Source organism: Microtus ochrogaster, unplaced genomic scaffold (assembly GCF_000317375.1).
Source record: "Microtus ochrogaster isolate Prairie Vole_2 unplaced genomic scaffold, MicOch1.0 UNK116, whole genome shotgun sequence".
NCBI lineage: Eukaryota > Metazoa > Chordata > Mammalia > Rodentia > Cricetidae > Microtus > Microtus ochrogaster.
The window spans coordinates 760,753-775,272 of NW_004949214.1; the positions used below are offsets into that span (position 1 = coordinate 760,753).

At 43.4% G+C, this 14,520-nt stretch overlaps 2 protein-coding genes across 3 annotated transcripts in view; both read right to left on the reverse strand.

The window, feature by feature from the left end:
• Positions 1 to 235: 235 nt before the first annotated feature.
• On the reverse strand, positions 236 to 3,193 carry LOC101991922 (transcription elongation factor A protein-like 5). Of its 2 annotated transcripts, none has more exons than XM_005371625.3 (3): positions 3,036 to 3,193; positions 1,732 to 1,799; positions 236 to 1,065 (listed from the first exon to the last, which is right to left on the reverse strand). In XM_005371625.3, the coding sequence occupies exon 3, from the start codon at positions 1,037 to 1,039 to the stop codon at positions 473 to 475; it is 567 nt and encodes a 188-aa protein (XP_005371682.1). In that variant the 5' UTR covers positions 1,040 to 1,065; positions 1,732 to 1,799; positions 3,036 to 3,193; the 3' UTR covers positions 236 to 472. The 2 variants fall into 2 exon arrangements, with proteins under 2 accessions (XP_005371682.1, XP_005371683.1); XM_005371626.3 differs by lacking the exon at positions 3,036 to 3,193 and adding an exon at positions 2,802 to 2,960.
• A 10,286-nt stretch (positions 3,194 to 13,479) lies between these two features.
• Positions 13,480 to 14,520, reverse strand: part of LOC101992568 (protein BEX2) — a 1,547-nt gene continuing 506 nt past the window's right edge. Inside the window, exons 2-3 of the mRNA XM_005371628.3 lie at positions 14,411 to 14,484; positions 13,480 to 14,106 (exon numbers count right to left, since the gene is read on the reverse strand). Coding sequence (XP_005371685.1) covers positions 13,718 to 14,101 — 384 coding nt within the window. The 5' untranslated portion in view covers positions 14,102 to 14,106; positions 14,411 to 14,484 and the 3' untranslated portion in view covers positions 13,480 to 13,717. The remainder of the gene's footprint in view (positions 14,107 to 14,410; positions 14,485 to 14,520) is intronic.

Here is a 14,520-nt window from a genome sequence, read left to right on the forward strand (position 1 = left end):
AAGGAGTGTGCCACTGTACCCAGTGCTCTGTGTTATCTTTTAGTGCTTCTTTTATGATAAAATTAACCTCTGTCCTTAATGGGGAGGGGGGTCATACGAGAAAATGAAAAATCTCAAGTACCACCATACAGAGACAGCCACTATTTCTCTTGGGTCTATGTACTTGCACAGTTTTCCTTGTATGTAAATATTCTATGTGATGATTTTGTTTTCAAAAATGGACTGATACTGTATCTATGGTTCTGCACACTGCTATCTTTATTATTTTACAGTACACCATGAACACCTCTTCCATGCACATGGGTGAAAGTCCATTACTAAAAGACATAGTGCTGTCTGCTGGTAACAAGAGTGACACCTAAAGGAAAATATCAGCACAGGGTTGAAGCACAGAGCCTGGCAAATGCCTGCCAGGGAAAGCAGGGCTGGCAATATTTCCCATCAAAGAAATCAGAAGGAAAGGCCAAAGGCTTTAAACAAAGGGAGCATCGTCCAAGTCCTTCTGGCCCCTGCCTCCTCCGCCCCTCACTCCCCTGACTCCGCGTTGGCCCCTGGGAACTAGAGCATCCTGCGCAGAATCTCTTGGCAACCAGGGAAAACCTCCCATTCTCTGCCTTTTCCTCAGCTCTTCCTGCGCCCTGGTCACATCTGCAGACTCTCTCATCATCTCCTCACTGCTGACATGCCTGTCCTGGAAGTCCTCCTGGGAGTTCTTGGGAGAATCCTCTGTGCTCCTATCTGTTTTTCGCTTGGCTTTCCGCGGCACGTAATCTTCAGCAGGGCGCTTTTCAGCAGCCCGCGCCTCGCTGGCTGGCTTGCCCTCCCCTTCAGACTTTCCCTGATTTTCTGGCTTTCCCTCACTTTTCTGTTGTCCCTGCTCACCTGGCCCTCCCTCCTCTAGCTTCCCCTGGCGTGCAGGCTTCCCATCTGCATGGGACTTGACTTCGTCTGCGTTTCCTCCTTCTTCTGGATTTCCTTCATCTTCTGCCCTTCCCTTGTTTTCTGGCTTTCCTTCAATTTCTTTGAAGAACTTTTCCATGTTGCGATTTTCCTTTGCCGCTTGTCCTAGAAGACAAAGAAAAAACACTAAGGGCACTCCAGCTGGGCACAAGCGTTTAACAGTTGCTTTCCCTTGATTCATAGCTCTGCCAACCCATCCTAATCCACCTTTCAGGTGGACTTTTACCCGTATTATTCTTTTTCCTTTCCCTACACACTTCTTACATATACACATGAACCAACTTGGCAGGAAATTCCAAGGGTGTTTCTCCCTACCGTTAAAGCTCTTAAAGCGATGTGCTAAGAAGGAACCGCAGAGAATAGTGGTTTCTGAACTTCGTTCTCTCTGCCCGCAGAGACACTAGCTGTGTAGTTTCAACTTACAAAGAACTGCAGGAATCGTGCAGGACATTCTCTCTCCTCTCTCTCTCTCTCTCTCTCTCTCTCTCTCTCTCTCTCTCTCTCTCTCTCCTCACCCTCTCACTTATAAAAAAAAAAGTGTACATAGATTTCAGGGGTGTTCTGATACCCTCAGAGAACATTCTTTCTCCTCACTTTCAAAGCCTCCTCTTTAGCCTCACCAGCGATAAAAGATCACATTCTCTTAGGGTCTCGCCATGTGTCTGGAACTTGCAATAAGGAGAGTTGGAGACGGGAGGGAGGCAAGCAGTGGCCTCCCCAGCTTTCACTCTACTTCTGGGGGTGGCAGAATGCATTCCTTCTCCCACTAACCTGCACTGATACTGCAGGCCTTTCCTTTTCTTAGCTGGATTGGTGCCCACGACCACAGACCTGAAGACCTGTGGGAAGAGATAGGAATTAGGTGGTGAATGAAGGATTAGAAATCTGAATGACTGGCAAGTAGTACGAGGAGTCTTTGTCAAAACGTTCCCGATTCCTCCCTCCCACCCCATCACCATTCCTCGGTGTCCTCGCATTTTCTTCCACACCTTCTCCTTTAACAGTTTCCCATTTACTGGTCCCGAGCTATGGGACTGAAAAAATGACTTCCAAAACGTTTCTCGGGGTCTGAATTTCCTTCCCAAATCTACTCTCAGTGATTTCACTGAAATGAGTGACGGGCAGGCCTGTGAAAGGCAGAAGGCTGGGCTGATAGGTGCCGCTTCACTCAGGTCTCTCTGGACCAGTCCCCAGGCCCCGCCCCCGCCCCCTCCCCGGGGGCCCTTGCTAAAGCATAGCGGGATACTTTTCTGAAAACGTAGCTATTAGAAGGAGGAGGGGGCAGGGCAGACGTAACCACAGCACTTCACTCACGCCTTCCTCCTCACAGACCCAGAAAAAACAGCTTTCTACAATGAAAAGGAAAAATTATTTCTAATTTCTAACATTTGGGTCTGCGATATCTCCTTTGAACCCTTCCTATTAAGAAATCACCCCCTACCTGGGAACTGAGCATCATCCCAAACCTCTGTTTTCCTTCTACTTAGCAACCCCCACCCTTGGTCCCCTTGGCCTTCCATTTTGGGCTCCAAAATGGTTGAGGGATGGAAAAGAAAGAGAAAGGGAGAATTCAAGCCTTGGCCCGGGGTAGTCCATCTTCCTCAGCCTGGAGTCAGGGCCTGTGCCCCTCCTCTGCTACCTAAAAGGGATTAGGCCATCACCGCCCCCACTACCCCGCTGTCGCCTCCCCCGCCCTCCTCCTCTAAAAAGACATTTGTCACTCAATCACTGTTCTGATTGGCATTCTATACCTCCGATCTCCCTCCAATGACCCTGTCCCCGTCCCCATCCATTTCCTGCACCTGTAATCATTTCTGGTCTTAGCCTCCTGTCATGCCTACCCAGCGTCTGCAGGCAGTGAAGGATTGGGAGCTATCCAGGGAAATGACTCCTTCTGCCATTAGCCCACGTTTCTCCAAGGATATAAGAGCTGCTACCCCCAACAGACACGATCTTCTGCGTCACAATGAATGGATTTGGAAAGGGGGCGGTATCTTAAACGCAGACAAAATTCGCTGCTCTGTAGCCGCTGTCCATTACCACCCCTCCCTCAGAAATCCCTGGCTTCTACCAACCTGCCGGGCTATAGGGCAGCTGCCCCCCCCTCTGTCGCTCAGTTTCAAGCCTGCCTTCCTCCACGGAGATAAGGATCTGGCGGCTGCTGGTACCTGGGAGAGAGGGACTTCTGCATACGGCTGCTCCTGATCACGTGACAAAACGTCACCAGTGGGCTCCGGTCCCTAGTTCCCCTCCCCAGCATCAGAAAGTGCGTCAGGAGCCAGCCTACTTTCCCCCTCGCTACCCCCACCACCTTCCGTCCCTTCCCCCACAGCATGAGGCCTTGTCATTCATTCTGTTACTTGCAAATCCCAGAGGCCAAATATGGTTTGTCCAGTGGCATGTGTTTAGTCCTGTGTGGTTATTAGAGAGAGGCTGCATCCTCTCCTACCACTGCCACCCCCTAAGATCTCAGAGGATTTGGGGGACCGCTTTTTTAAAATCCCAAATCATGTACTCCTTGAATCCACTTCCTTTCTCAGCCACCGATGTTCGTTCTGCACGCAGTCTTCTTTATACCTGCACAGAAAGGGCACAGGGTGGATCCTTTGGAAGAGAAGCCAGTTGTTGAACAGAGATATTCTTTCTTCAATAGTTTTTTTTTTAAAAATTTCACTTACTCTGCTGAACACAAGATATTCTCATAGGCACAAAACTATTTCATTTAAAATAAAATGTTTGAGATAGAGGGGAAAATAGGTTTTCAACTTTTCTACTCAGAAGAGCTGTCCAGTTTGTAACTGAATGGAATTGGCTACAGATAAAATTCCTGTAACTTCTTTTCATGAGGAGCTGGTGCTGTCGTGTATTGTTTTTCAGAAATATTTACCTTCTGTTCCCAAACAATTGGTAAACGATATGAAATATCTAATGATTGACACAATGCCAGTTTTGAAAATTGAAGTGTGGTTATTTCATTCAACTTGGGGAAAAGAAAACTATGGAACCCAGGTATTCCAGGTTATGGGACTTGCAGAAAGTTTGTCTCATCCATTCCTTGTGAAGAGACAAGGAAGGTATCACTTCCCTCTCCTGCCCATGTTTCACAGCTTCTCCTCTTTTTCCTGCATCCGGGCACTTGAATGTGTTGGTAACTTCAAAAACTAACTAACTAAATAAACTATGGAGTAGTTGACACAGGTGGCCAATTTAATAAATGCCTTTGATCCATTTCCTCTGAATTCCCACCAGGATAAGTCAGCCCCAGCAGAGAAGAGAGGAAGAACAGATCCCCGTCTATCCTCCTACAGCTCAGGGTTACCATGAAGCCTAGAGAAGGAATTGCTGCAGGGAGAGAGCCCTCAGACCTGTCTTCTTCCTGTGGTTATCCACAATGTTTGGGTAAAAGCGTCCCTACATGCTGCCTTCTCCCTTGCACTTTACTAACTAGGAAGGGATACCTTGCAAGGTCTCTCAACTCTGTTTTCTTCACCACCAAGGTACCTGAAAAGTGCCTAGCCATCCCGCAGGGTTTCTGACTACAGTCTATACTCATATTCTGGTACTTTCTGACTTGGTATTTGCATCCTGACCATACAGGTTGACCTAGGCCACATGTTCCAAACTGACCACCCAAGATATTATACAAGGTCCAAATGTGTAGGACTTAGTGGAATTGTATTCACTTTTGTAGGAAGATCTGTGCCATAGGATTCTAAAGATAATGAGGATATGTAAGCAGGTTGACATAATGAGGAAGCAGGAACTAAAAGTTTGAGAAAAGAGAAGACACTGTGCATGAACGCTACTGGGGAGAGGAGGAACGCTCATTTATTCCTTGAGTTCAGGCATTTTTCAAACTATGAAGCCCTTAAAACTGCATTCAAAATTATATACATGAGCATAAGATATATAGCTTTTATTTGATGGATACATTTGATGAGAATAGACTCTGTTGGTTATTATTTAATGTTCAAAGGCCTAGGCTGAGATGACTTTGTGGGTAAAACCACCTGTTGTACAAACTTGATAACCCTAGTTTGACTTCAGTTCAATTCCAGAACCCATGTAAAAAACCTAGATGTAAGTCTGGAGAGATGGCTCAGCGGTTAAGAGGACCTGGGTTTAATTCCCAGCACCCACATGGCAGCTGACAACTGTCTGTAACTCCAGTTCCAGGGGATCTGACACCCTTACATAGACAAACATGAAAACAAAACATTAATGCGCATGAAATTTAAAAAAAGAGAGAGAACCAACCCATACTGAAAAGTCTGGTGACAGAGCTAGTGCAAGTAGGTCAAGGAACTCTAGACATCAGTCACACTGGGGTAAGCTTAAAAACAAGACAAAACAAAACAAAACAACAAAACAAGAACTCCTAAGATGAGTTTCGAGTCAGAGACAGGAGAATTGCCCAGAAGTCTGTGAGACAACTAGCCTTGAGCACACCACATGGCAGGAACAACAAAAGAAGACTTGCCTCAGTCATGTGGATGAGGACAGACCCCTTAAATCTCTCCTCTGACCTCTGCCATGGCACAAGCACATCCAAATTCATTCCAATCTTCTCTCTCTCTCTCTCTCTCTCTCTCTCTCTCTCTCTCTCTCTCTCTCTCTCTCTTTCTCATAACAAACAAAATAGAAATAAAACTTTAAATATTCAAAGGTGTATATAATATATAAAACGATGAAAGTCACTGGTCTAGAGAACGTGTATGAACACACATTACTTCTCAAACCAGTTATCTTTATTGTTCTTTGTAAGGAAAATAGATATAATATCAAATTAACAATTATAAAATGTGGAATTCAGTAGTATATAGTATATTCAAAAAATTGTGCAATCCTAACTTCTACTATTATGAAATACTTTCATTAGGCCCTAAATAGCCCCTATGTCAAGTAGGCACATTCACAGTTCTCTCTTTTCAGTCCCTAACAATAATTCATTTCTACTTTCTGTCTATATGGTTTAATATAGTCTTTGTATTTCATATAAAATAAATTATTAAATACACAAACTTTTGATCTGAATTATTATCTTGCTTTACATAGTGTTTTAAAAATTGATTCACATTTTAATAATATATTTTATCCCTTTTATAAGTGAATGTTTTATTGTATATTTATACTACATTTTCTTTATTTGTTCATGTGTTAATGGTATTTGGGATATTTCTATTTATTTCTGAAAACACTGTAACAAAAAAACTGAAGGAAGGGTCTATCTATCATCTATCTATCTATCTATCTATCTATCTATCTATCTATCTATCTATCAATCTGTTTATCTTCAAGACAGTGTTTCTCTGTGTAACAACTCTAGCTGTCCTGGAACTAGCTCTCATAGACCAGGCTGGTCTCAAACCCACAGATGCCTGCCTGCTCTGCCTCCTGAGTGCTGGGATTAAAGGCATGTACCACCAACATCCAGCAAGGAATAGTTTATTTTAACTTACAGTTCAAGGTATAGTACTTCGTAGGAGGGAAATCAAGGCAACAAGAGCTTGAAACAGATGGTAACATTCCATCCTTGAGAAGAAACAGAGTGGAATGAATGCTTATTGATGCTTAATTGCCTCTCCATTTATACAGTACAGGATTCCTGCCAGGAAATGGCATTAGTCACAGTGAGAAGTTCTTCTCATCTCAGATAAAACAATTGAGATATGACCCACGGGACTTCATAAAACTAAAAACTTATTTGGTATAGTAAAGGCAATAATAACTAACTAAATGAGGAAGAAGCACCCAGAGTGGGAGAGAATATTTGCCAGCTATAGAGGATTGATATGCAGAATACATAAAAAAACTCAAAAAATAAGAGTCACATAAAACACATGACCTGAGAAATGGGGTATAGCTCTGAATGGAGAGTTTGCAAAGGAAGAAACAAAAATGGCTAAGAAATACCTTTAAAAGTGCTCATCATCCTTAGCAACTAGGGAAACGAAAACCAAAACAACTTTGATATTTCGTCTTCTCTCAGTCGAAGTGGCAAAAATCAAGAAAACAAATAAGTACAAATTGCTGCAGGAGATTCAGGGAAAAGGGAACCCTCATTCACTGTTGGTGGGATTTCAAAAGATGCAGCCACTATGGAATAAGTATGGAGAAGTTTCAAAGAACTAAATGTAGATCTGCCATAAGACCCAGCTATACCACTCACCTACTTCACAAATACTTGTTCAGCCATGTACACTGATTTTCTATTCACTATAGCTAGGGAATGGAAGCAGTTTTAATGTCTTTCAACCAATAAATGAATAATGAAAATGGTGTACATACTCATGGAATACTCTTCGCCTGTAAAGAAAAATGAAACCCTTAAATCTGAAGATAAATAGATGCAATTAGAAAGTATTACATTGAGTGAGGTAATCTAGATCCACAAAGAGAAATGTCTATATTCTCTTATTTGCTGCTCCTAGCTCTGAATCTACAGAGCTGAATGTATAACCTGGAGCAACCATAGAAATCAGGAAAGTAGACAGAATTCAATTCAGAAATCTCCACGTGGTAAAAATGCAGACAGCATCTTAGAACAACCGAGCTCCAATTTATACATCTACAACATGACGTTCAGGGAGCATTGAAGAAAGGAGTGAAAGAGTATGAGAGTCAGAGAGGATCAGAATGTCTGCTAAGAGCTAGTGTTCTATATTTCTGATAAGGAAGTGGGACCCATGAAATGTCAACCCTGTGGTTGGTTACTTTTAAAAAGACCTTAAAAATGACAGCACCAGTTGGCATGTGCATGTGAGTGGGAGAAATCTCAAAATTCCCCACTCCTAGATGAAGGGTTACAGCCAATGAGTAGCTACTGTGGTGGTTTGAATGCAAATACTCCCATAGGCTCATATGTTTGAATGCTTAGTCACCAGGAAATGACACTGTTTGAAAGGATTAGAAGGATTAGGAGGTGTGGCTTTGTTGGAGGTAGTGTGTCACCGTAGATCAAGTTGTAGAACTCTCAACTACTTCTCCAGCATCTTGTCTGCCATGCCTGCTGCCTTGATGATAGTAGACTAAAACCCTGAAATTGTAAACAAGCTCCCAATTAAATGCTTTCTTTTAAGAGTTTCTTGGTCATGGTGTCTCTAAACACAAACAGAACAGTGACTAAGAGTTGAAGAATCAATCTTCTCCAGGGACAGTCCCATGACAGATTACTCAGTCCCAAGAGTTAGATGTGAACACATATACATACTAGTGATATTAAAGGGACTCAGTAGATTGTATTTATAAATCTGTGTGTCTGTAAGTAAAAATAATTAGAGAATAAGTGGCCATGAATTGAATGGGTGTCATAGTAGGGGGACACAGGAGGAACAGGAAGGAGGAGAGGAATAGAGAATGTTGTCAATACAGTACTCATATCAATAAATACTAGGGTTCGAAAATAATAAGCCTTTTTTTTGGAAATATTTTGCATTTTTGAATTAATCCCAGAGCCTCAGGCATGGTGTGCAAATGTCCATCCATGAACTTTTCAAATGGCCTAATTTCCATTTTTCTTTTTACTTTGGGTCATGAGTTACTTAGACATATGTTAATTGCTCCCATTTTAAGATTTTAGCATTTTTCAGGGATTTATTGTGATTTTTTACTTAATTTCATTGTGCTCTCAGAACACAGTCTCAAATATCATTTGAAGTTTGTTAGCATTACTAAGACTTATTGTATGACAGTGAATATGAACTACATTGGTAAATGTGCTGTGCACATAAAATCACGCAGACATTCAACTGTTGGCAAGAAGTTACATAATCATCACATAGATTAAACTGGTTCATATTATTGAAGTCTGCTTCCTGTTTACTTGTTCTTTTAGTATTTTAGAGACAATATTTAATTCCTGATGTTGGCTGGCGATTCACTTATTTTTCATTGCACTATGAATTTTTGCTTCATGTATTTTGAAACACTGTAATATGAGAAAAATTACCACTTAAAATTCTGTAGTGACTGCATTTATTCCTGGTCTTCTATAATTTATTGTGCCTAATGTCCAATTATCAAAAGTTATCATTTCATGAATTTTGTCCAGGTTTTAAATTTCAGGTAAGGAGGTAAATTTAGTCCCTGATTCTCCATTTTCATTGATGCTACTTCATTTTCATAAAGGCAGCTTGATGTTTAAGCGGTAGTTAATGATGAGAGCTTTATTTCCCTTGTATACAGAATGGAGTTTTAGGCTGTCTGTATCACCTCTCTGCTTTAAACTAGAAAGTTCATTCTGCAACACTTTCTGGGCCTAAACAGTCACCCTGTATTCATTTAAAAATTTTTCCCAGTGATCTGCAAATTTCAAGAAAAATTGTTAAGATATAGTGAGTGGAGGTGGGAGAAAGGCACACACAGGCAGCCTGAGTCCTCTTGATCCTGACCGCCTGAAGGATTCCACAGCTCTGCCAGGCACCTGTTTCACCGGGTGGGCAGGTGCCATTATGATGAGCAAGAATGTGGTGGAGAAATGGGAAAGAAAGAGAGGCAGAATGGTTCATGTGCTGTGGTAAGAGGCAGGTCTGAAGAGGGAGGGTAGTGAGAAATTAATGTTGGTGGCCTGCTTGCCACCTGGGACCAGGACCACCTCTGGAACTGAGATGCTGACTACGGCCATTTCTGGCTCCATGGTCCCACCTCAGAAATGGTCTGTGTTGATGTTCATGATCCATGTTGCTGCCAAGGTCACAAGGATACCCAGGGTCCAGGTCGCATCTTGTGGTCATTTTGGAGTCAGAGGGCCATGTCACTCCTGGGGCCATGCTGATCTAAGTGGCCTGTACTGCCACCAGGGGGCATGATGATACAGGGACCCAAGCTGCTGGGGGAGGGGACATGTGTGGGTCCCTGGTCCTGCAGCAGCCAGGGTGTCTGTTGATGTCTATAATCTTAGAAATTGCTGAAGGCCATGTGGATGACCGGGGTCTGATCAGACACTACCCGAGTCCATGCTGGTGCCTGAGGGCCACACTGCTGCCAAGGCCATGCTAATCTGGATGGCCTGTGTTGCCACTTGGAGCATGGCAAAGTCTGATGTGCTGCCATATCTCTGGGTCCATGGCCCTACTTCAGTCAGGGTCTGCGTTGGTATTGGTGGATCCTGGTAACTCTGAGGGTCATGCTGCAGAGAGGGCCATACAGATCTGAGTGGCCTGTTCTGCCATAGAGTCATGGTGACATCTGAGCTAGGGCTGCAGCTGGAGGGTCTGTAACCCTACAGCAGCCAGAGTCTGTGTTGAAATTGCTGGCTCCTGATACCATCAAAGGCCATGCTGCTGCCTGGGGCCATGTTGGTGTCGAGGGCCACTCTGCCTCTGGAGTCATGTGGCTCTGAGTGGCCTATGCTGCCATCTAGGGCCATGGTGACATTAGAGCCCAGGCTGCTGATGAGAGCCATGTCTAGGTCCTTTTTGCCATTAAAATATTCTTTCAGCCAAATATGGCTACCCATGCCTGAAATCCTAGAACTCAGGAGGCTGAGATAGGAGGATTACTGTGAGTTCCTGTTGAGTCTGGGCTGCATAGTGATTTCTAGGTTAGGCTGTACTGCAGAGTGAAACCCTCTCTCTCTCTCTCTCTCTCTCTCTCTCTGTGTGTGTGTGTGTGTGTGGGGGGGGTTGATTTGTTTTGTTTTTTGAGACAGGGTTTCTCTCTGTAGTTTTGGTGTCTGTCCTGGAACTAGCTCTGGCTCTGGTAGACCAGGCTGGCCCCGAACTCACAGAGATCCTTTTGCCTCTGCCTCACAAGTGCTGGGATTAAAGGCCTGCGCCATCATCGCCTGGCTGAGACCCTGTCTTAAAAGCCAGAACACCCACAGTATTTTCAACTATATCAAACTAAAAGCTTCAAATATGAGTATCTTTAAGATTAAATAATTCTTTCAGTTTAGCTATAGGAATACGTTTAAAAGTACAGGAGTGAGTCCGTTAAAATATATTACATGACAAAATCACAATAATGGAGACTTTATGTTTACTGGATCAGGGTCAAGCCTCTTTTTTAACATTCTTTTTCTCTGTGAACACCCCTAATCTTACTGCATGTACCCTGACAGAATCTGATTGCCTATCTTTTTTTTCTGTTAAAAAAGTGGAAAAAACTTATTATATCACAGAAATGATACTTAAGAAAATGAATCTATCCCAATGTCCCAATGAGGAGCAGAAGGAGGGAGAACATGAGCAAAGAAGTCAGGACCACAAGGGGTACACCCACCCACGGAGACAGTGGGGCTGATCTATTGGGAGCTCACCAAGGCCAGCTGGACTGTGACTGAAAAAGCATGGGATAAAACCGGACTCTCTGAATATGGCGGACAATGAGGGCTGCTGAAGAGCCAAGGGCAATGGCACTGGGTTTTGATCCTACTTCAGGTTCTGGCTTTGTGGGAGCCTAGCCAGTTTGGATGTTCACCTTCCTAGACCAGGATGGAGGGGGGAGGACTTTGGACTTTCCACAGGACAGGGAACCCTGACTGCTCTTCAGACTTGAGAGGGAGGGGGAGAGGAGTGGGGGGAGGGAGAGAGGAATGGGAGGAGGGGGAGGGAAATGGGAGGTGGGGAGGAGGCGGAAATTTTTTTTTCAATAAAAAAAATAAAACAGATTATTGCTAAAAAAAAAAAGAAAATGAATCTAAACTCTTAGATACTTTATGTTAACTGCTGTCTTCATAAGTTTGCCTTATATTTCAAATGCCTGCGAGAGGCTAGGACATTTTGGAATTAAGCATGTGGTTTATATTGGGGTTGTTACCTTTCATGATAGATATATTTACCTGTTAACTCCCCCTCATTTTTCCAAGTGCCACTGTTATGTATAAGGCAGAGGGTGACAGCCATTGTATATCATGACCAGGTGACAGTCTTCAATGTTTTCCACTATTTTACAACTACTCAATATTGCCACTGTAATAAAAAACAGCCACAATGTGTAAATAAATTAGCATTCGATGCTTCAATAAAACTTTAAAGGCACCAAATTCAAATTCCGTATTTTTGTGTTACACAATATTTTGTCAACCATCCTTAGAGTTTCCCAAATAACCAGTTGGCCAGGTCTGGTCATGAGTTATTTACTAACCTGTTCCAGAATCCTACATTTTAAGTTCAATTTTGCAAAACACTGGCATACCTGGTTATGTAAGACTGTGGTTCACCAGCCAGCACCACAAAATAAAATCAATTCCCCTAAGTAAAATGTACGTTTTCATTGTAATTAAAACCCTCATACACTGACATGATCCTCTGATGATCAGCACGGCATAGACCAAAACTGTGTATACATCCCGAAATTTCAGGTTAATGTGGGCTGTTGTGAACAGCTGTCTCAGATTCGGTGAGCTGTTACCTCTTCCATCTTTTTTAACCTGCTCAACTAAAGAGATAATTGTCCCAGATAAACGGTCTTTATCAAAAAGAAACAGGAAGAAATCCAGCTATGCACGTGGAGCAGGATTCAGCACAATGGGCATTCCATGGAAATCAGGGAGAATCTCTCGCTTCAAGGATTTGTGAGTATCTGTAAGAGTCTGGTGTACGAACTGTTGTCTAGTACACAGACTCTCTAGGGGAAAGCATGGGAATAGCACACGGTAAAGAACTGTTGTCTAGTACACAGACTCTCTAGGGGAAAGCATGGGAATAGCACACGGTAAAGAAGTGTGCACCTAACCTTGGTCCCACAGGACCTTTGGAGTAGAGACCTCATCTCACGAACACCTCTAGGAACTGAAAACATTTCAGGGTATAGTTATGAACGTGCCAAGAGAATACAAACTGAAAAGGCTCGCAAACTAATTACCTCATCTAGTTCATACAGCAGCCCTGAGGTGGCTGTTATTCCCACCTTACCGATAAGCCTAAGGATCAATATTACTTTTATTTCCCAGTAATAGATGCCAGATGGTAAACTAAATCTGAGATTATATCGCCAAATCTTTAAAATTATCATTTTATAAGGTTATTAAGAAACCAATTAATTTTTTAAAGATTTATTTCAGGTATGAGTGTTTTGGCTGCACATATGTCTGTAGCATATGTGTGCCTGGTGTCCATAAGTCACCAGAGTCTCTGGGGCTAGAGGTATATATGGCTGTGAGCTACCCTGTGAGTGCTGGGAATCAGAGCTGGATTCTCTGGAAGAACAACCCTCTTAAGAGCTAAGCAATCTCTTAAGCCACCAAATTCGTTAAGTTATGTGTTCAATTTTGAAAAAATAATGGAAGATTTTTTTTCAGTTCTTCAAGTGATCAACATCACTTACTCCATTTATGTGACTGTTCACACTTTTTTAAAATTTTATTTATTATGTAAATTTACCTGCATTTATGCATGTATCTTCTACATGCCAGAAGAAGCACCAGATCCCATTACAGATGGCTGTGAGCCACCGTGTGGTTGCTGGGAATTGAACTCGGGACCTCTGGAAGAGCAGCCAGTGCTCTTCACCTCTGAACCATGTCTCCAGCCCGTCCGTACCCTTATATAAAGAAAAATTAAGCAAAAGTGCAGAGAATGCCTTTTTAATCTGCTTTATTAACTTCACAATATGTAAGGAGCATCTTTCCATGCAACTGATAAATTCTGCTAACAAAAGAATTACAGACTGAGTCAAGAACACAAGTTGCAATTAGAAGCTGACACAGGAAGAGATCCACATGAAAGAAGCACCCTCAAAATTTTACAACCGTACATCACAAACATTAAGTTTTTGAAGCAGGGGTCCCCGAATTATCTTGAGAGAAAACCAGGATTCAGGGCATAAGGCAAAACTCATCATGATGGTCATGGTGAGGGGGGTCAGTGCTAACTGCCCGCTGAGTATGGGTCAGCTGCCTTTCCCTCAACTTCTCCATGAGCTGTCTCACATCCTCCCCAAACCTTTCCCTGTTCTCCTCTCTCATCCTTGCCTGGGGCTCTCCGACCCTGTGCATCAGGTCCCATCTATAGTGCACGATGGGCTGCCTAATGCGGAAGCGCCTGCGATTTCCTCGAGGCACAGAGTATTCAGCTTCAAGAGGCAGCACCACAGGCTGCTCCCTTTTCTTAGCACTCTGCGGCTTTTCTTCCTTTTCCTCCTTTCCCTGATGGTCATTTTCCATGTTGAGATGTTTTCCTCCTTGTTCTTTGGACTCCATTATTCCTAAGAAGCAAGAGAAAGAAAAGATATCTTGGCGGACTGATTAGCAATGAGGACGGATGCCTACTATGCACATTTCAAAATTCTTTTCCCCACCCAAGAGGCCATTCCAGCCCATCTCTTCCCAAAGCCCACTGTTTTTCCTGCAGATCCATCTCCATGGCATCTGCGTCATTAAAATGGAAGGCTAAGATGAGAGAGGAGGATGGCCTAGTAGGGGGCAAGCTGGGCTCTAGGATGTCGGACTCAGCTTTGCCCAGGTCCCCTGTCCCCGCTCTCGGGCCTCCAGGCCTGTCCCAGCACCCACCTGGGCCTATCTTTGCCTTCTCCTGGGGGGCGATGCTCACCACCAGGTGCGCTGCGAAGCTGGACTCCTGGGACCTGCGAACGAACCAGGCAGGAGGGGGGGTCGGTGAT